The sequence below is a fragment of the Hyaena hyaena genome, unplaced genomic scaffold, assembly GCF_003009895.1.
Source record: "Hyaena hyaena isolate Hyena2069 unplaced genomic scaffold, ASM300989v1 scaffold_27, whole genome shotgun sequence".
Lineage (NCBI taxonomy): Eukaryota > Metazoa > Chordata > Mammalia > Carnivora > Hyaenidae > Hyaena > Hyaena hyaena.
The window spans coordinates 4,723,410-4,746,226 of NW_024080659.1; the positions used below are offsets into that span (position 1 = coordinate 4,723,410).

General features: G+C 46.6%; 1 protein-coding gene across 1 annotated transcript in view; it reads right to left on the minus strand.

Moving 5' to 3' along the window:
* The window catches only part of LOC120228746 (protoheme IX farnesyltransferase, mitochondrial), a 127,139-nt gene that overhangs the window by 79,448 nt on the left and 24,874 nt on the right, over window positions 1-22,817 (minus strand). The window contains exon 4 of the mRNA XM_039227320.1: window positions 13,939-14,063. Coding sequence (XP_039083251.1) covers window positions 13,939-14,063 — 125 coding nt within the window. The remainder of the gene's footprint in view (window positions 1-13,938; window positions 14,064-22,817) is intronic.

Consider the following 22,817-nt stretch of genomic DNA (forward strand, 5'->3'; position numbering starts at 1 on the left):
AGCAGGCTCCAGGCTCTGAGCTGTCAGCACAGAGCCCGACGCAGGGCTCAAACTCACGAATTGTGAGATCATGACCTGAGCAGAAGTCGGACGTTTAACTGACTGAACCACCTGGGCGCCCCAAAGCCTCTGCCCTTTATGAATGACCAGGCAGAGGGCACGGGGACTGGCAATACTGTGGGGCAGGAGAGTTCTCGACGGGCTGGGGAGCGCGAAGGAAGCAAGCACAGCGTGTGCGCAGAGAGCAAGGGTGCAGGAGGGAGGGAGAAGAGGAGTGGCGGAGCCGATGGCCCAGGAGCAAGGACGCAGGTTTATTCCAGGCTGATGCACTCGTACTCCTGTGCTGGAACCTTCGTTCCATTATCCAAATGTCCGATGTCTTTGTTCTCCCATCACAGAAAACACCAAAAATGTCAACACTGTTGCTGTTCCCTGGGTCCCAACCTCTCTCCTGCCCTCGAGTCTGCATCGCTGCCTGCAAGCTCCACAGCCATTCATTCTCCCGGGCCAGCCCACCAGCAGCTTTACGGGACCAGCCCCCAAGGCTCCTGCTACTATCGCCATCCCACGCCCACATCCTCTTGGTCCCGCTGATGGCTCTACTCATCTCCCACCAAAAGCACACCAAGCCCACGATGCACTCCCCCGCCCCTCAAAAAAAAATCCAAGCTGAATTATCCCGCTGCCAAGACTCACTCCTTCTTCCGGATTCCCTACCTTGCTGGACGGCAGGCTGCCATGTCAGAAACCAACAAGGCGTTGTATATTCCTGTCTTTTCCTCAGTAGGCCATCTGATTAAGGACCGGGCCCTTCCCAGCCAGCATCCTTCCGGAGGACACCCCTCTGGCTCTCATGATCTTAACCACACGTTATCTGAATTGGTCTGCCCCCAGCTTCGGTTCACAGAATGGCTAAGCCAACTTTCATAGAAAGAAATCTTCCCACCTCCGTTCCTCATTCAATACATGTATATTAATAAACAGCAGTAAGAGTTAACATTAATCGCATGCCTACCAAGTACCGAGGCCCTTCTCTAAGAACTGAATACACCATTTCATTTTCTCAATAACTTCATCTGTCGGGGCAGAATAAATAAGTGCCCAAAGCCACAGGACTGAGAAGGACAGAAATGGAGCCCGCACCCAGGCAGTCCGGCCGCTGAGCCTCTCCTCGACCATTGGCCTACTGGCCTCTCAGCAGCTCCCCTGTGCCAGGCCATGATCTATGGATAAACAAATGGGGTCCCTGCCCTCACTGAGCTTACAATCAGTCACTAGAATGTCGCACAAGGCACTGAAGGAAAGCTGCGGGGTGTGGCTTGTGGGGAAGAGCTGGTCAGGTTGGGGGGTTCAGGAAGTCTGAGCTGACAGGGCTGTAATGTCCGGTTTTACCTTCCACATAGCACTGTCCCTGCCTGATACTTTCTTATTAATGTAGTCACTGCCCATCTCTTGTTCTGCGCAAAACACAGCAAGAGAAGTGACCCACCTGTGTGCCCAGCACATTGCCTGGAACACAGCAGGTGCTCAGGAAATGTTTGTTGACTGGATGACACTTTAGCTGAGCTCCGGCTGAGATCCTGCGATCCAAGGTGTGGGCAGTGGAAGGAGAGGCTGGAGAAGAGAGAGGCCCAGTGCAGAATCTGTAGGTCAAAGTCAGGATTTTCTTCACTCTCCTTAGAGTAATAGAAAGCCATAAGCTGTGCTATGGCCTTATTCACGGCTACCGACGGTTACCCAATGCTTACAGGGTAAGGGTGGATATTTAGCAAGGCAGGCAAGGCCCAGCTAACCCCTTGAGCCAAATCTCTCGTAGAATCCTCCCTACCCTGGCTTATGTTTCTGCTGCACGGTAATGTGTGCAGGTGTCCAAATGGTCTCTGATGCACAAAATTTCACATGTCTGTGTCTTTACTCATGAAGTTCCGTCGGCTTGGAAAGTTCCTCTCATACACATCTACCTGGTAAACACCCACCGGACGTTCTGAGACTCCTGAGAAGCCTTCTGACCTCTACAGGCAGAAATGACCCCTTCCCATGCCTTTTTACTTGCGTTTTGAAGGCATTGCCTATTTCCACCAAAATACCGACATATTGCTTCATTGTCCTTACCTAGGTCTGTCTTCCTCTATCAGACCGGCAGCTGCTTCAGAGCAGGGATAAAACTTTTATCATTAGCAAAAGTAATCAATAAATATGTGAGGATCCTTTCTGAAAATAACTTTCAAGAAGGGCCCACCATGTAACATTAGCACTTTCTACTACTTTTGATGACACCTTGCTTTCTGGTTCCTGGAATCGAAATTTCCTTCCAACAGGTAGGTAAACATCGGGGAGATTTCAACAGCCTCCCTGACTCGATAATTTTAACTTGAACTGCGCAGAATAAACAAAATTCTGTGCAAGTGAGAGCTCGTTCAGTCCCATTTTCCTGTTGTTCAAAGGCATTAAAGCAAAGTCTTGAAGGCTGAACGTTCACCAAGTATTTGTGAGGGGGTCATTTTTTTAAATAGAACCTTGCTTTACTTACGACAGAGGTATCTGGGATGGCTGAAGATCTATCTGTTGAAAAATGTATAAACTGTGGTTCTTCTTCTGAGAAAACATGTCTGACTTTGAATCAGGGACTACCTAATTGTCCAAGGGCAATCGCATGCCTACTAAATAAAGCTATTCTGCCACTCACCCAGTCACTCTCTCCAGAATAAGGGAAAACCGTGGAGGGGATACTGGCTCAGCATATACTAATGGGACTTTACTAATGTCCCAATTTTCAGATCCCTGAATATTTTTTTTTAATTTTTTTTTTTTTTTTGAGAGAGAGAGATAGAGACAGCATGAGCAGGGGAGGGTCAGAGAGAGAGGGAGACACAGAATCTGAAGCAGGCTCCAGGCTCCGAGCTGTCAGCACAGAGCCCAATGCGGGGCTTGAACCCACAAACCGTGAGATCATGACCTGAGCCGAAGCCGGACGCTTAACTGACTGAGCCACCCAGGCGCCCCTCTTTTTTTTAAATTTTTTTTCAGATCCCTAAATTTTTTTTTTATTTTTTTTTTTTTTTTGAGAGAGAGAGATAGAGACAGCATGAGCAGGGGAGGGTCAGAGAGAGAGGGAGACACAGAATCTGAAGCAGGCTCCAGGCTCCGAGCTGTCAGCACAGACAGAGCCCGACGCGGGGCTCGAACCCACGAACCGCGAGATCATGACCTAAGCGAATGTCGGACCCTTAACCGACTAAGCCACCCAGGCGCCCCAGATCCCTGGATATTTTTATAAGAACTAAGAATCTGGTCTTAAGATATTTTATATGGAATCCCAATCACATCTAATTGGGAGAGGACAGATGCAACTTTAGGGGACGGACCTTCATGCATGTAGTGACACCCGTGGAAATGACACATGGCCCTGGAAATCCTCCTACGGTTCACCTAATGACAGCAGTATGGACAATGGCATTCTCTAGATCATTGGCCATGCTTTCGACAAAAGCAATACCAGATTAATTCTAGTCAGACACATTAGTGAGAAGTTTAGGATGTTACACGCGATTTTTATTTCAGTGGTAGTCTTCTTATGAGCTGGCAGGTAAATCTCTGGTGCCAAAGGAGCTTCAGGTGGAATAAAAGCTAAGCGTCTATTATTATCTTGGTATTTTAAGGTTACACCACATCGTTTAAGGCATAAGGACACTCTAGATTACAAGTATACATAAGTCTTATTAACTACCAAAGTTTCTCTTTTGTTTCATCCTATCTCTACATTCCATCATTCAGATCCTTTAGAATTTCTTTGTTCCCTCCGTGATCACTGCTTCCGGAAGAAATCTGGCACAGGATCTGAAGGAAATGCCAGAGCAAAATTTTCCTTAAGATTAATCACACAGGTAAGTAATTTCCTCTTCTTGCCAAACAATATTTTCTGAAACTTTTTAGAAAATCAGTAAGACAGAACTGGGTGGTCATGAAAATGCGAAATTTTAGGATTTACTTAATCACTTACACATAACTTTCAAAGATCTAATCACTTGCCCAAAGCAGTCTGGGGCTCCGTTACTAGCTAGAAAGAGCAAGAATTCTCCAAAGTTGGTCTGGATTAAAGGGCATGAGTAGCAGTCTGTCCCACTTTCTTTCCAGTGTCCGGGGGCTCAGCAGGGATTCAGAATCATCAAATGACTCCAAGTTTAAAGTATAAATATCAAGGCATCAAGATTTTTCTTGTATTAAACCTTAAAAGCAGTTTGTCATGAAGGCTAAGGGAGTGAGTATGAGATGAGGCAACAAACAGTCTCCCAGGGACCGGCCACACAGTCGGCTTCTAATCCATGTCATCAGCCCTCAGTCAGCCGGGAGAGCCCCTAACCAGAGGGGAGGGGTGCCCGCCCTTCCCAGCAGAAAACAGACAGGCTCATGGGATTCAGAAGAACCAACTATTGGGAAAGGCAAAACATAACTGAAGACTGAAGAAGGAAGGAAGGAAGGAAGGAAGGGAGGGAGGGAAGAAGGAAGGAATCCCTTGGGAAGAAACGGCTTGATTTTACCCCGGAACCACATGGAGACATCGAGGAAGGGATGAGCCTCTGTGATCCCCCAAATCAGGTTTAACCGTGACATGCTACCCACAGACACAAGCCAAGAATCGTTACTCCAAAACTCCAAATGGGTATTATTTCCATTACTTCCATTAAGTCTCAGTGAAACATCTGCTTGTTCGATTTATGAATCTTTTTTTTTTACCAGTATTTCTTAGATTTACTAGAACTGCCTAGACAATTCCATAATAACCTATAGAATGGGTAGAGAATCTGTCTGCCGAGCCTAAGTGACCACACAACTCAAAAATGAAGAAGTCAAACACAGGTAAATACACACTTAAAATAAATGTACACACACAGACAAACACACACACTAGTTTGCAAGTATAGCTCAAGCCTCTTAGAACACCGAGGAAAAGAAACACATTTTCCATGGGTCGCCTGGGTGGCTCAGTTGGTCAAGCATCCGACTTCGGCTCAGGTCATGATCTCACGGTTGGTGGGTTCGAGCCCCGCATCGGGCTCTGTGCTGACAGGCAGCTCAGAGCCTGGAGCCTGTTTCAGATTCTGTGTGTCTGTCTCTCTCTGACCCTCCCCTGCTCATGCTGTCTCTCTCTCTCTCTCTCTCTCTCAGAAATAAATAAAACATTAAAAAAATTTTTTTTAAAAAACAACCCATTTTCCTGTCTCATTCTCCATATGGAGACCCTCACTGGAGAGAGCAGACAGGTAATCAGATTCTGAAAGTGTGGAGCATACGGGCTGAAAACAGATCACACGTTAATATCAGTAACAATAACAACAGCTAAGGTTAATTGTGCATTTAGCTTTAAGTCCTCTGCTCTCATTAGAGATGGCTCTGTTACCATGTCCGCGAGGACACCTTTCTCTAGTACTTTGTGGCAAGGATGTGAGCAGTTTGCTCGGTAGAAAGCAGACTACTACTGACAGGAATAACCCTATTCCAAAGCGGTGACTGGACTAGGATGTGTCGAGTGAGAGGAAACGGCAGTGGCCCGGGGCCCATGGCCCACAGGCTCTGCTTGACCGTTTTCAGATGTGTGATCAGCGGCATTGCTAGGCTTCGTTCTTCTTCTACAACACAGGAAAAATGCCACCTCACGGAGATGTTGTAAGAGGCAAAATAAATAAATGAATTAATTAAATAACGACTGGCTCACGTGGCATGTAAATTAGAAAACACCATCTACATGCACACGTTCATATCAGCATCATCTCCGCATTTGCTGCAGAACTTCACGTGGCGTGATTCTGGTTACGAATGCCAATGCCAAACTCACTCTACTCAGATAGATTGCTCCAGAGAGGGGGATCGAATGCAATTTAGGAACTATGTGGGGTTATATAAATTCAGGAAAAGAGACTCCGCATTCAAAATGTGTTTTTCTTTTTTTGACATTGTTCCGTGATGCTCATCATTTGCCTTATATAAAAAACATATTTAGCTGGAGACCCTTTCCCACATGCTATTCAAAGACTCCCAGCAAATCTGACCTAGTGCAGTAGCTAATGTGAATCATCTGAATAAGCCACAAGTTATGGACCTGAGAGGCCCCTGAATGCATGCAAGTTGCCCATCGGTTAAAACATCAAAGTCCAACAAATCACAACATTCAGAGGCAAAGTGCATTTCTCATATTGATTTTTCTTACTCATATGATGTTCTATGAATCACATCACTGATGTTTGCTAACATCAGTCTGATTCTACGTCTAATAACCACTTTTATTCAACACGGCAGATGAAAGTCAATTCCTATCGCTCCAGGCAGACTGCATAGTCAAAACAAAAGGAACATCACAGAAAAGGAAAATGGAGAAAGATGCATTAGATATTAATCTCATATTCACTGAGAAAAACAGAAAAATCTTTATCTGTTTCTCCTTTCAGAGTTTAAAAGGCTGTGAATTTTCTGTTGTCCTACCCACCCTATAATTCCGAGCTTTTTATCCAAAGCTCTTCCTTTTTACCTTATTTCAGCCATGAAAAGCCTCTCAAGTACTGTCAATATCAAACAAAAAACACGTCTCTTCTTGACCTTGCTTCATTCACACCTCTTGATCTCTTTCATTTCCTTTCATAAAAATTCTTCAACATTCAGATACCCCTAGATCCTAAAGATAACATACCCTTATCAGCTTTACTTTCTAATTACAACCTACCGCTCAGATCTGAAAGTCTACTGTTTTATGCCTTTCTTGTAATTTTCTCCAAAATAAAGTCTCCGAGAACATCAGTGGTTCTTAGAGCTAAGTCTAGGTTATGAATTCATTTTGATCTTTCAAAAGAACCAATTTCTTTCTTTCTTTCTTTTTTTTTGGGGGGAAATCCTATGAACCCAGAGTTAAACACATGAACTAATGTAAAATGCTCAGAACGTTACCTGGCATATAGCAAGTGTGGAGTAAGTGTTAGCTGCAATTACTGTTATTATTAACACTTCTTGCTACTTTCCCCTGCTCCCCCCATAAATATTCCTTTATTCCCAACACGGGCTGCTATATGCTTGTGGGAAGAGGTGCTAGATGTCCGTTGTAAGTAGATTATAAGCGCTGGTCTCAACGAGGTAAGAGATCTCGAGAGAAGAGACCCAGGTGGATACCACAGGTGCTGTCACCGCAGTTAGAAAGTGATACCTTGAGGGGCGCCCGGGTGGCTTAGTCGGTTAAGCGTCCGACTTTCACTCGGGTCATGATCTCGCGGTTCGTGGGTTCGAGCCCCGCGTCGGGCTCTGTGCTGACTGCCAGCTCAGAGCCTGGAGCCTGTTTCAGAGTCTGGGACTCTCTCTCTCTGACCCTCCCCTGCTCACACTGTCTCTCTCTCTCTCTCTCTCTCTCCTAGAAATAAATAAAACATTAAAAATTAAAAAAAAAAAGAAAGTGATACCTTGAGAGTGCCATCACGTAGAAGATGTCACACTGAGGTTTCCCAGAGAGGAGAACTGTGACCCACAGGCTCAGGTGTGAGGAAGACATTTCTAATCACTGCACTGCTGACTTACAGGCCCAGCTGCTTTGGAAACCGTGGTACTCAGTATCTGCCGGGGATACTGCCAAAGTGAAGGAGGTCCAACACGAAAAAAAATCATCGACACACTAGGGCAACTTACTAACAGAGTAATAATGGAGGAGAAGGCTCTAAGCTGTTTTCTGTGCGTACACACAAGACCACAGTTAGGCCCGCCGGTAGATCGTACCTGTAACTACGGAAATGGTAATGTGAGCCAGATGACCTGGGCTGCAGTGAGGATACCAGTACATGTCCAGTGAGTACCTGAGTGAATAGAAAAGCCAGAACCCAAGGCCAGATCTTTTGGTACAAAGGTAGTTTAACCACATCTCCTTCACAGTGAAGGACTGAAGGCGTCGGTGGACCATGAATAGAGCCCATATAATTTCTTGTCCAGAATGGAACACTTGAGGGTGAGAAAGAGGCATTACTGATAATTATGCCAGGAACACAAACATAACCCAGGGCATATGGCTGCTCTAGCTGCCAGTGGGTGGTTACACAGGAAGAAATGTGAGCCAGCGAATGCCCGGGGCAGAAACTGGAGCCACGATCTTGGGTAACGACCTGAGCGAAGGCAAGAGTAGAAACCATTAAAGCCCTGGTTCTCAATCAGGGGCGATTTTGGTCCTCAGGGAACATTCGGCAATGTCTGAAGACATTTTCAGTCGTCATGACTACGGGGTGTGGTCCTAAAAGCATCCCGTGGGTAAGGACCAGAGGTGCTGGGGGACAACCCATCCAGAACGGGACAGCCCTGCACGGCCAAGGCATCCACCCCATGCTGTCAAGAGGGCCAAAGCTGAGAAACCCTACATTGAAAATTACAAGATCTGCCAACACAAATATATGAAACAGCAGCGCTTCAAGAGAAATCAGCAGAAAATATTCAAATCTTACGTGACAAAGAGTGAATAATTAACAATGCAACCTGCACACATCAAAACTTCCTGGAAAACAACAAATGGCCAATGTGAAAAAAATGCCTCCCCAAACCAAAAAACAACTCCACCTCCTAAGTAATTAAAATAACTTGAATTCAAAGGACACACCTAGCGTTACCTACAAGGCTGGCACAGACTTTCTTTTTATTTTTTTTAATATTTATTTACTTATTTGGGGAAAGAGAGTGTGCGAGGGAGGGGCAGAGAGAGAGGGAGACACAGAATCTGAAGCAGCCTCCAGGCTCTGAGCTATCAGCACAGAGCCCTACTCGGGGCTCGTACTCACCAGCCATGAGATCAAGACCTGAGCCAAAGTTGGACACTCAACCGACCTAACCACCCAGGCGCCCTGAATTCCCGTTGTTATTATGGTATCTGTAAGCTTCCCAATGTTCAGTGTTTTCTAAATAATGTGGGAAGTATTTTAGTTTTAGTATTGCTAAGCAGTCTCATAATATTAAAACAACGGAATGTGAAAACATTTTCATTAGTGCTTTTAATTAGTGTAAGCAGAATGGAGAGCACTAGGCAGCAAAGCTGTAACGGAGTTTTGGAATAGCAGGTAGAAAAGGAATAGTTGTTGGTGAAAGGCAAGAGCTTACTGCTTTTTTTGGGGGGGGGGGCAGCTGGCGTTCAACTTAAAGAATGCATATATGTGGTTGGTATATATAAAAGTTTTCAGCCTCTAATAAGAGTTCTGTGGGCGAAAAAAATTTCTTTCTGTCCATGTTTATAAAAGGATTCAAATAACATTTCATATTTTTTAAATCCTTCTTTTAGCTGTTATTAATTTAGTTCTGAGTGTTTCTTCTTTGTACTCTACTTCTGTGATCTCTCTGTGAAAGTCGGAAAAGTACAGCTTTGGAAAACAATTCCTACATTTGTTGTAGGGAGTGAAATGAACTTCAGCTTCTGATTTATGAAGTAATGACTAGCGCATAAAGAGATATATACATATGAGAAACCACTAACATTAAAATGTAAGACGGAATTACATCCACGTTTTGTAAAATATACACATGCTTCATTTGAAACCATAGCTAGGCCTTAAAGCAAGGATGCCTTCAAAGGATGAAAGCCGTCCATAAAATGTAGCAACTGAAAGATAAAACGTGATGAATGGCTTTGACTGATTGCATCTTGAGAAACAAGTGACTCAGAAGTGCAAAGCTGAATACATCCAAGAGGAAAGAATTAAGAAACTGAATAAGAACTGTCAGGAAATTATTAGTGTAATTGGGTGTTTGACACAGTAGATATTGTTACAATGAAGTGCATTTGGGTTATTTCACTTCTGTTACAAAGATATGATTTTTTTATTTAAATAGAGGTAAAGAGCGGATGTCAGTAGGTACGCTGCCACAGGATGCACTCTCCTGGTGACCTGTCTTTCCTCCAATGGATGGGCTCCCATTCTCTTAACCGCTTCTGTGCTGTTTCTATAACTGCAATGCATGCGTCTCTAATCATTTTTGTATTTATTTATTTATTTATTCATTCATTCAGAGAGGGAGAGAAAGAGTGAGAGAACACACGAGCTGTGGAGGGGAGAGAGAAGCAGGCTTCACACCGTGAGCGCAGAGCCTGACACAGGGTTGGGACCCACAAACCGTGAGATCATGACCTGAGCACAAATCAAGGGTCAGACACTTAACCGACTGAGCCACCCAGGTGCCCTGTCTCTTACTGTTTTTAAAGGGTGAAATAGATTGGGTGCCTGGGTGGCTCAGTCGATTAAGCGGCTGACTTCAGCTCAGGTCATGATCTCACGGATCGAGCCCTGTGTCGGGCTCTGTGCTGACAGCTCAGAGCCTGGAGCCTGATTCAGATTCTGTGTCTCCCTCACTCTCTGACCTCCCCTGGTCACGCGGTCTCTCTCACTCTCTCGCAGAAATAAATGAAACATAAAAAAAAAAAATGGTGAAGTGGAGGAAGCGTCCTTAATGAGATTGGGGCTACCAGCCAAGGCATGTATGAGACTGGTTTAAGTTGGAATGTATATGGTCTAACCGTTGACATTTGTACACTGCTGTGGAGCTTACAAAGCATATTTACATAAATTATTATTTTATTATGATTACCTTTGAAGCTTACTTATTTATAATGTGTCGCTGCAGAGCCTGACATGGGGCTCGAATATACGGAACTGTGAGACCATGACCTGAGCCAAAAGCAGGAGTCGACGCCTAACAGACTGAGCCACCCAGGCACCCGTACACAAATTATTATTTTTTTAATGTTTATTTTTGAGAGAGAGAAAAAACAGAGCACGAGCAGGGGATGGGCCAAGAGAGAGGGAGGCACAGAATCTGAAACAGGCTCCAGGCTTCAAGCTGTCAGCACAGAGCATGACATGGGGCTCAAGCCCATCAACCAAGAGCTCGTGACCTGAGCCAAAATCAGATGCTTAACTGACTGAGCCACCTGGTGCCCCATAAATTACTATTTGAACCTTACTTACTACCCTGTGAGGTAGGGGACATTAGTGCCATTTCAACATTCTGTTTCCCCACCGAGTTATCCTTTGTAAAAGCAGCATTTTTAAAAAATGTGTTACGCAAATTATGTTTCTCATTGCAGATGAGCGAGAAAATATAAATAAGCACAAGTAACAGTAATGTTTTTTATTTTATCTTTCCCTGGTGCCAGACTCTCTGTGCTTTAGTGTTAAGGCAGAGAATAAATGGAAACCTCTGGCTCTGTGGCGCTTTTATGTCCCACCTCCCAAGTAGACTCATCGGCTAACATTTTGATGTGTACTATTATAGACTTTTTTGTTTTACATACACACGATCTTCACATCCATAAAACTTCTCACAGAAATGATTTACATGTATAACACATCTCGCTTCTATATATTTTCTCCTTTAAGTAGTATGCCGTGAACACTTTCCTATGTCAATATTTGCTGATAACATGACTGTTTATAAATATACTGTGATTTCTTTAATCAGTTTCTCCTTAGTTGATATTTCAGGAATTTCCAGTCTTCAGCCCATGTAAACAATGGTGAGCTGAAATTCTTATAGCTAAATTACTGAACACGTCCTTAACTATTCCTTTAGATAGATTACTAAAACTGTGTGTTAAAAGATACGTAGTTTTTAAAATTAAACCATTAAAATCAAAGAAAGTATGTTATTTAAGTACAGGGAAATTTCTTCCCAGAGTTCTTTTGTGTGTTTGTTTTAAATCACCTTATTATGCTTCTCTTTGGCACCGTGTAAAGTGCCATCACCAACACTGCATATTAGAAAGTCAGTGAGTAGAAAAGTGGTTAGCGGAAGCATCTGGGTGGCTCAGTCAGTTGAGCGTCCGACTTCGGCTCAGGTCATGATCTCATGGTTTGTGGGTTCGAGCCCCGTGTCGGGCTCTGTGCTGACAGCTCAGAGCCTGGAGCCTGCTTCGGATTCTGTGTCTCCCTCTCTTTCTGACCCTCCCCTACTCACACCATCTCTCTCTCTCTCTCAGAAATAAATAAAACACTAAAAAAAATTAAAAAAACAAAACAAAACCAGAAAGGATCCCTGTGTACAGTCTGGTTCTTCTCAGTAGTTTAGAAATGACAGAGTCTAGCTCACTTCCCTATGGACGACAAAACAAAGCAGCCCTCTAAACTCATTTAAAGTTTCTAAAACTTTGGTTTATGTTCAGTTTCTGGAAACTTCTGCCTCAATGTAAAAAATTTATTTTTTCGCCCTCCAGATATTTTCTTGCTACAATCGAGTCTTTTTTTATTTTTTCCATAATAAATTCTTGAACCGCCTTTGTTTTTGGGCAGGGGGACAGGAGGAGTCGGGCAGCTCAAACTCAAGGCAACTCAAGTATTTTTCATACTGTTTTGGGATTTCAGAACCATTTGATGCCTAGCAGCTAGTTGTTGTAGATTTTCTGAGGGTCTGCACTTGCATTTTTAATTTTATTTAAAAAGGAGACAGCGGTTAGGATCTCAAGGATACGTGCAGCTCTTCAACTGAAAAATGGAGCCTGAAAACTGGAACGTATTCCTGGCTTCATCTTATGACCTAGATTTATAACTAAACAGAAGTCACGATTTAAGGAATATTTTGAAATGTAGACTCAAAATAGCAACACAAATCCATTTTGCCTAAATTGCTTTCTATTCAAAATTCCATGAGAAACATGCTCGTGGTGACCCCATGATCATGCTGCTAGCCAGGCGGCGGGGGCCGGGAGCAGACAAACGGCTTGGAAGAGCCGGGCCGTGGTCTGCAGGCGGGACGACACTTTCAGAAAAGCATCAGGAGTATCTGGACCGCCCGCCCCATGAGGCTATTTCCACATTAAAAAAAGTAACAACAACAAAAAATAAACCTAGTTTGAAATAGACTGATCCCTCCCCAAACAGCTGGTAACACGTCATAAAAGCATAATGATCCGAGGCATTCTCAAGTTAAAATTCCCGTATTTTGCAGGATACAGACTTATACACCCGCTCAGCCACGCTGTTTTCCTACTGGTCACGTGACTTCCTGTTTTAGAACTGTGCCAACTTCGCTTGGGTGTTCTGGGGATGAGAACGACCTTCCTTACGTTTCAGCCAAGACTTCTTCACTCTGGTATCAGATGAAAGAGATGCATGCTGGGGCGCACACCACAGTGACCAGACTGGGGGTGGGGGGAGGAAATAACTATTTCAGATATTTTGATATTTAAAATAACGGGGACAAAATGCTGCATTAAAAATAATATGCTAATTATGTTTTAAAATATATTCTGATTCTCTACACCAAGTTTACTGAATACTGAATTACTGTTTTGTTTTGTTTTTTTGAAGCTGGATACGCTTGTCTAAAATATAAAATTCAAGGGTGCCTGGGTGGCTCAGTCGGTTAAGCATCCGACTCTTGGTTTCGGTTCAGGTCACGATCTCACGGTTCATGAATTCCAGCCCCACATCAGGCTCGGTGATGACGGTGCGAAGCCTGCTTGGGATTCTCTCTCTCCCTCCCTCGCTCTCTGCCCCTGCCCCACTTGTGCTGTCTCTGTATCTATCAAAACAAACTCCAAAAAATAAAGAAATAAAATATAAAACACGTTGTATATATAAACACATGCAAAGAAATCAAACCAAAGAAAGAAGAACACAGACAATGATAAGCTCGGAGGAACATGCCTGGAATGGAGAGAGCAGAATGCTGGGCAAACCGCTCTAAACCCCTTCCCACCCAAGGGTGCCTGGCCGTTAGGAGCCGGTGCATGCCTGCCCTCTCGCCCAAAAACCGTTCACTGCACAAGAGCCAGACGGGCTCCGTAAGCCCCAGACCCACGTACGACACGTGGGGTCACAAGCTCTCGGGACCTCTCCGTCTCTATACGTGGTTTGGGAAGTTGTTTTTAAAAGCGTGACGATACCACCGCCTAGGAGGAAGCGGTAACACCACAATCGCGCTGAAAAGTGACTGACTGACCTGGTTGATGGAGTTGGCAGCACAGGATGCAAGGCCTGTGCCCACAAAAGTGAGGAGGAAACAGGGCAAGTCAAAAGGTCCTGGGGCCAGCGCAAATCCAGCTGAGGTGGTGCTGACAACGAGAGCTGCAACAGAGAAACAGAGCAGATGCGTCACCCATGCAGACTCAGGACTGTCAGTGCCCAAAGGCGGCCCCTTCCACGCAAACCCATCGGTTTCATCAGTGACGCAAACGACTGGGCTAATCCTTGCTCATTAAAAAATTTTTTTCAGATTCTAAACATTCTATGTGCTCATTATCAGAAAAATGCTAATTTTCCTTTAACTCCATTATACTCAAGAGTAAAAAAAAATCAGTGTTCCCTTCTTCACCCAACAAACCCTTGCTGAATACCTAGTCCCTGGTCGGCACTGTGCTGTGCACCAGGCAGAGCATGGGATAAAGGTCCGTAAGGTCTCATTCCTGCTGTCGGGGACACTATGTGGCAGGGAGATGACAGATACGTGTCAGTAACACACACACTAGGAGTCCCAATTCCGTGACAAGCTCCAGACGGGTTCTGGGGCCCAGAACATGGTTAGAGGGTGGCCAGGGGGAGATGAGAATCCTGCAGCCCCCATGGGAACCGAGGGAAGTGGCGAGGTGCAGACGCAAAGCCGCATCCTGCAAGCACCCACTAAGGCTGCTCCTCCCATTAGATGCTGGTCCTTCTGTCCTGGGGGCTTATAGAGCCGCTGGGCCAGAAAGCGCCTAGGAGTGGCACGATCCAGGAAACTGATCCAGGGAACTGGTACTGATCCAGGAAATTGGTACAGGAAACTGGTACTGATCCAGGAAACCGATCCAGAGAACTGGTACTGACCCAGGAAAAAGGGTCACCAGCGGTGGGCTGATGGGAGAAGACTTCAAAATACAGCATGTAAGCTGGGCCTTCGGGAGGGGAGGTAGGCGGAGGCGGAGGGCGTAGGGTGGGAGACATCACAGGTGGTTGGATACTTCCAAGGACAGACACAAAGGCAAGCAAGACAGATGTCCAGAGTCTGAAGCAGTGTGACAGGTCTGCCTGGATTGCAGACCAAACAGGTAGGAAGCATTACTGGGTCTCGCCCGCCCTGCTTTGCATCCCATTCACTGCCAAGTACTGTCCATTAAATCCATCTCCACTGCCACCGGTCAAGCCCGCTGATTCACAACACGGGGGTGGCTCTGCCCCCAGGGGACATCTGGTAGTACCTGCAGACGCATGTGGCCGTCACACTGGAGGGGAGCACATAATGCTGTCCTCCAGTGGACGGAGGCCAGGGATGGCTCTAAACGTCCTGCGGCGCATAGAGCAGCCCCCACAGCAAAGAATGTTCTGGCCCAAATGTCAATACTGCTGAGGTTAAGAAACATGTAATCGGGTCCAAGCTACTATCTTGTGGGGACAAGGGCAAGAGCCTGTCCCCCACGGGGCCTCCTTGTTTCCGCCTTGTCCCCTCTCCCAAATGAGATTTTATGAGTATAAACAGATCATATCTCCCTGCTTAGAAAGTCCCCGAGGGCACCTGGGTGGCTCAGTCGGTTAAGCCTCCGACTTTCGATTTCAGCTAGGGTCATGGACTCACGGTTTGTGGGACTGAGCCCCGCGTCTGGGCTGCGCCACTGAGTGTGGACCGTACTTGGGGCTCTCTCTTCCCTCTCTCTGCCCCTCCCCTGCTCATGCACACGCGTGTGCACGCTCTCTCCCAAGATAAATACGTATCTAAAAAAAAAAAAAAGAAAGCCCCTTGATGCTACACCCGGACTAGAAGGCAAACTCTTTCCTCTGCCGTGTGTGTGCGTGTGTGCGTGCGTGTGTACGCGTGTCCTGTATGTACCTCTCTCTAGCCCACTCACTGCTCTCCATCAGGAAGGCCAGGTTTCGGGTCCCTGTGCTTTTGTGTCCCCTGCTCCTCCCGCGGTCCACCCTTTCCCGTCCTTCAGATCTCGTCTCAAATCTCACTTCTTAGGGAGGACGTCCCTGCTCATCTCGCCCACGGCAGGCCCTCGCCGGAAACCCCCCAGGCGGGAGCCCTGACGGCGGGGTTCACTGCTGCCAGAGTTTTCACAGCTTCATGGGCGAGGTACACAGGAGGAGCAGAGGCGGGAGGAGGCGCGCAGGCGGCCACACCGCACGCAGAAGCGCAGGCGGAGGAGTTCATGTGCCGTGCGGTTGGCAGTGGACCTGACGGCCCCGTGCAAGGCAGTGACGCATCACTGGAGGCCAGCCTGGAAGCAACAGGCACCGTGATTTGCAACAGGCAGAGAGTTTCTCAGGAAAACAACTTCAGAGGCTGTACTGTTGTTGACTTTTTTAAAGTTTATTTATTTATTTTGAGTGAGAGAGAGAGAGAGAGAGAGCACGAGCAGGAGAGGGGCAGAGAGGGAGAGGGAGACAGAGCATCCTAAGCAGGCTCTGTGCTGTCAGCGCGGAGCCTGAGATGGGGCTCAAACCCACAAATCTTGAGATCAAGACCTGAGCCGAAATCAAGAGTCAGATGCTTAACCTACGGAGCCACTCAGGTGCCCCAAGCCTATACTATTAATCCACTCTGAATAAGGTAGTAAGCACGGGACTCAAATCGATACAAGGGATATTGTGACTGGTCAATTCTTAGGACTTGATCATTGTGAGAAACAGAAAAAACAAAAAAAGTAACAACAAAAAAGGATCAGAGGTGAGGTGCTGCACGGGGTGACGTGGAGAAGGATGAGCACAGCGGCAGGGAGAAGTACATCTGGGGAGGGTGATGCAGCTGGCGGGCCTCAGGAAAATGTGCTGGACCACACGACATTATCTGCGTGGGACCACGCGACAGCTGCGTGGAAATGCACAGAGAGCACGTGCACTGCGAAGCCGGGGCTCAGCAAAGGGACTGGGAGGCAGGAGGGAAACACAGGGCTCTGGAGTGACCTGCCCAGAGACCAGGGCTGAGCCCGAGGGCAATGGATGAGGTCCTCAATGGACAGTAGGTGCAGTGAAGAAGCGTATCAAACGGTCAGAACTTCAGAGGTGGGGGAAAGGAAGTAGTGACAGACACAGACAAAGAACAACGGGAGACAGCAGTCAGGAGGACGAGGTCGAGGTGTCGCGGGGTGGGGGAGGGGTGGGGGGCCCATAGGAAACAGTGCGAGAGGCACCACCACTGATTTAAACAAAAAATGCCACCGAAAGTGATAATTACCCCTAATGATCACGGATTGGTTGGCATGTCCTTCAGCTGAGTTTTATCAGCAACATTTAGAAACTCTGTTATTGTACCATGTGGACAAGCCCCTAATATCTAGACCCTGGGTGTTGCCTCATTTCTCTGACTGGGCTTACAGCATATGCAAAGGTGAGTATCGTACACGTGCGGAGATGGGCTCCCTGAACCCAAAGTCTGGAGCGAACATGTCCTTTGGCAAAGAGGTCCCTCCTTTAACAACGTGGTCCCCAGATGTGGTCTGCATCTGGATCTCCTGGGAGAGGATTTAACCTCCAGGACGCAGGACAGGTGCACAGCGTTAGTCGGCCAGCAGAGCGAGTCCAGCGGGGAGAACACAGGTTTGGATGAAGGTTACAAAGAAGGACAAGCAGCAGCTCAGGAGCTGAAGGGAAAGAAGGGAAAAGGGCCTGGCTGAGGCCAGACAGCGCGCACTGTCCCCTCTCCCCTCCTCTGCTCCGCGGGCCCAGCCCGGGCCCCACGTGGTGCTACAAGTCAGGGCATAAGAATCTCACGTGAGCATCGCCAACAGCTGCCTGGAGACTCCAGGAAAAGCCCCAGGGACTCCAGGCTTGAACACAGTAGCTGCAGGGGCAAGCTGCAAAGGGTCCTTCTACCCACGTGCAACAGGGGAAGAATGGCTTCTCATCTAACGGACCATTTAGCCATATACCTGCGTGTGCATAACGACTACCACAAAGGGCAGTTTTCTCAGAGCAAACGGAACTCCTTTGCTCCTTTCACAATAACTCAAAATAGCTCCCTTCTTTGAGGAGGATTCTTGTGGATGTCACCCATCGACCACAAAGCCTCGTGGACAGTCCCATGTCCAAGACCGAGTGTCCCCTTGCTTTCTGCACAACTCAAAGGCTCTGGAGAGGGTTAGGGGACTCCTCGCCCATCACCGGCTGTGGTGACCAGCCAGGACTGGAGGCAAGGTCTAGAACACCCAGGCTACTTCTCAACCGGTCCACCAGCAAGACAGCTTGACTGTGGCAGTGGGAAGACTGGAGGGAATAGAGACCACGGGGCTTTCCCTCTCAAAATGAACCAAGTAAATTTTTTGCATCCACGGAGTCAATCGTTTGATACCATTCTTAACTCAGTGTTAAGGCCTTGAACCTTTAACCAAAAGCAGGCTCAGCAACCATGGTAATTAAAAGAGCTTAGAAAATCCACAGTAACTTTCTCAAAACATAATTAGTAAAATCTAGGGTCACCGATACCACTTTAGCCGTCTCTAAGTATCCACACTGACGTTTTGTATTGTGTTTTACAGGCAACTAAAAATGAACAAGCCATATCCACCCCAGTGGGCAAGAGCGCCCCGTAATCACTGAACTGTCAAAAGAAAAACGCTGTGAAAAGAAAATTTGCTTTGTTGAAACCCAAAGAGGGTGTGTAGCTACATGAAGACAGATAATTCAGAGGAGAAAGTCTCCTGTTTTTCTTGGCCTTGGAGCTTGACTGAGTGATGAACGACAGAGGAAGCCCATGAAATCTTTGACGTATAAGTAGAGAAGAGACGAAAGGTGGTTTGCAAAAAACTGCCGAAGGGAAAGGACTGTGTCCTTGAGACAGAACAGTGACTCAATTCACAAGCAGGAAGGCTGCCTGACGTACGAATCGTAAATGGTAACGCACATTACAAAGTGATAGGGACTATTATTGCTATTAGAGAAGAGGACATTTGTATTTGGTAACACGTTTCTGACAAAACATGAGACCCTAACAAAGAATGTGTTTATACCTGCTTTGTCGAGGCAATTAATTAAAAGAAAAGAGAAAAGCAGAAAGGATTGATACACTGTACAAGTAAAATTGACCACAGCAATATTCTCATACGGAACTGCCACAACTGTAATTAAACTTTTCATTGATTTCCTGGGATTCATTACGTGGGATCATTTTGCAACACCAGGATCTCAATAAAAGTGGGCGTAATATATTCTTTCATTAATAACACTTGAAATTATATTTTATTTGGTAATCTCCTATTCTGCCCCTTCACATGTAAACATAAAATCAATGCCGCCAACGAAGCCTGACCATCCAATGGAGGCCCAGAGGACTCCAAACCCTGAGGCCTCTGGGAGGAAGTGAAGGAAGAGTAATACCCCGACTCCTGGTGGAGCCTGGCCCACCCTCCTGGGTGGGCGGCCGGCCGGGGAACCGCAAGCATCCTGTGTGAAGAGTCTGCGGCGGCCTGTGCAGGTGCCTCTGCGCGGGCAGGCCCGGCCCAGGCCCAGCCGCGCGCCCCCCATCTCCTCGGAGCCATAAGGCCCGTCCTGAGACTGGCCGGGGCCGCCTTCTTCCAGAGCCCGTCACTAACAGGAGTCAACCGGTCTCCGGTCTGCCAGCCTTCTCGGGGAGAAATGTGTGATACGGTTTGTCCGGAAACTGTCGCAAGTCCGCAGGCCCCACGGGGCTGGAAGAAAGCAGCCCCGGGGTGAACGGCCAGGCAAAGAGCGGCAGGCGGCCTGGGGGAGCAGAGCAGTGCAGGCGGATGGCTGGAAGGAAAACGGGGACCTCGGTCCTGGGCGGCCAAAGAAACGAACTCTGCCAACAACCGGCGAGCCTGGACGAGGACCGCGGGTGAGACCCACAGCCCGGCCACCACGCGGATTTCAGCCTGTGCGACCCGAGCGGAGGATCCGGCCGGGCCTGGACCAGTGACCTACAGAGACTGGGAAATAACAACCGTGTGCTTTTTAAACCACTAAGTTGTGCTAACTTGTCGTGCGGTGAAAGGACACCAGCAGGCGCTATACTAAGGGTGGCGTCCAGGAAAGGCCCGTCCACTGACCACACAGAGAACTGACTGGCGTCGGGGAAAGCTTCCTCGGGGCGCCACATAACGGCCGCTGCAGCGCGCTGGGTGGGAAGGGGTGAGGGCCTGCGAGGATGGCGACGGTACCAACGGGGGGCGGACGAGCGGTGTGAAGGGTTAGCTCTTGCTAACTGTGGAGACGTGGTCCCCAGAATTCTAGATGAAACAGGTCTCTGGCTGCTAAGCTAAGACTTTACATTTCAAAGGGGTGCCCGTAGGAACTTCGAGAAAGGACGCAATACTGCCTTACAAGCTCTGTGTGCCTCGAGGACGTAACCCTGTAACCTGGGGTTCCACTGCGTCACTCTTGAGACCGGAGAGGCGTCCTTCGGTAAATGTGGGCAAAAAATGACAATGATAAAGACACAAAACTTACATTTGTGTGGCACTTTACAATGTCAAAGTGCTCTGACGGGTCTTTAAATCTCAGAAGTGCTAAACATCAAAAAAAGTAGGGCATGGAGAACTTCGGGATATGGAAAGAGTCATGAGAACTTTCACTTATGTTTAACTTTATTTTATTACTGTTTTTTAAATGTTTTTTAATTTTTTTTTTAATTTTTGAGAGAAACCGAGAGAGAGAGAGAGAAAGACAGCATGAGCAGGGGAGGGGCAGAGAGAGGGAGGGAGAACGTAGAATCCAAAGCGGGTTCCAGGCTCTGAGCTGTCAGCACAGAGCCTGATGCAGGGCTTGAACCCACAAACCACGAGATCATGACCTGAGCCGAAGTCACATGCTTAACCGACTGAGCCACCCATGTGCCTCTGACTTTACTTATTTTAAAACACATTTTGCATATCTTAGAATTAACACAGCATGTTGGTATAAGAGTACATGAGTTTTATTTACAAATAACTACGTTTTTCTGTTCCAAATGACATTTATGTACAATAGCATAAATACTATTATAGGTATACATATGTGCACTTAAAACTTTTTTACTGATAAAATACATGACTAACAAACTTCGTAGACCCTGCTCTAAAAGAACAGCAAGGCAAGCATGGTAGGTATTAACATCTGGTTTTATATATGGAGATATTCATGCACAAACCAGTCACAGTGAGCTCAACTCAGGGTCTAATCAAGAGCGTCATACGGTTTATGCACAACATTTGGCTCTCTGCTTTATGGGGTATTCTTTGACAAGTATGCCAAAGACTCGTTTCCAAAAGAAGAAAACTCAACAAAACGAAGGGACATGTGAGGGATACTCACCCCCCCAACACACACACACACACACACACCACCTGATTACAGAGTGACAAACCAGCCCAGGAAAGCTCAGACAACACTGCCACCCGCACACAACCCACGATGCTGTTTTTCCCACCACAGGTTCTAAGAGGATTGCGATGAGTCACGGAGGAGGGAGGCTGGTCTGGCAGGTGGGGAGAAGCCTCCTGGCACACACTGCTGCTTCTGCGGCACAGGACGCTTGCTTTGTCACCAGAAACTGGGGCTCTGTGAGACTCGGAGTGGGAGTCTGGCCACCGTCTCCAGCCCTGATCTCACAGCGTACTTTGCCTTTGCCGGTATGCAAGAACTCTTCTTGGAGAAGCAGCTTTATCAAGAATTTTTTTTTAAGGCTCAATACTTTGAGGACTGTCGGTCTCTGAGCATAAGCACAACGCAGGCACTTTCCTTTCTGAGATCATCAGTTAAAAATAACTACAAAGAGGGGTGCCTGGGTGGCTCAGTCAGTTAAGTGTCCGACTTCGGTTCAGGTCATGATCTCACGGTTCGTGGGTTCAAGCCCTGTGTGGGGCTCTGTGCTGACAGCTCAGAGCCTGGGTCCTGTTTTGGTTTCTGTGTCTCCCTCCCTCTCTGCTCCTGCCCAGCTCACACTCTATCTCTCTCTCTCTCAACAATAAATAAATGTTTAAAAAAAAACAAACTTAAAAAAAACCTACAAAGATTGTATTAGAAGAAAACTTGTCACCCACATCTGATTTTATTTCTTTTAATACCTCAATATTTTATTTTAAGCATGCGCTCCTAAAGAAATAAGTGAGAAACAAAATTCCGTTAAATCAATTTGAGTAATTGTCAACTCTGGTGAAAGATTTAGTCATAAGATTAAAAGCCCTGGCTAAACGAGAGTTTAAGATTCTCTATCGATTTCAAATCATCCTTGTGATCTATTCTATCTCATCACCCCTGATAGCAGACACTGTGCACTGCTGTAATCCGAATCCTACAAACATGGGACATACTCTCCTTGAAGGTCCTGTGTGTACGAGGCTGACAGGGAACAAACAGGCAGTTAATGAATCTGTCTGTGGTTTTCCTTAAGTGTGTGTCCAAGCAATGGAATCAGTTTTGTTACTGGATCTCAAAGTTCCAAACGGCACAACTTAATGAAGAGGCAGGAATGAAGTGTTTTCTGATTCTAAAATGAGCATGTAGTTTTTGCTTAATAGCTGTACTTACGATTTCCTCCTCTCTCTTCATTTCTATTAACAGCTTAAGCTTCGAATGGCTCAATTTCTAACGTGAGTTTTTTAGGCTTCGCGGCAGCAGGTCTGTGAATGTCCTGACAGTCATCTTACCAACACGCATATCAAAGAAGGCGGTAAATCTTCCGCTCACTGTTCAAGTCAGACGAAAAGTCAGCTGATGAGTGACAGAGTACTTTTTCCTCAGCCACATTAAAGGGTATCAATCAGGGGGACCTGATTACAAACCATAACCACTCCTGGTTAAAAGATAAGCCTTTTCATAGGGATTTTTAATAACACAGCTGCAAAATTAAGAACTTACAGGCCCTTCCTGTGTGCCTATTTTTTTTTCTCATGTACTTAATGACGAAGGCTGGTC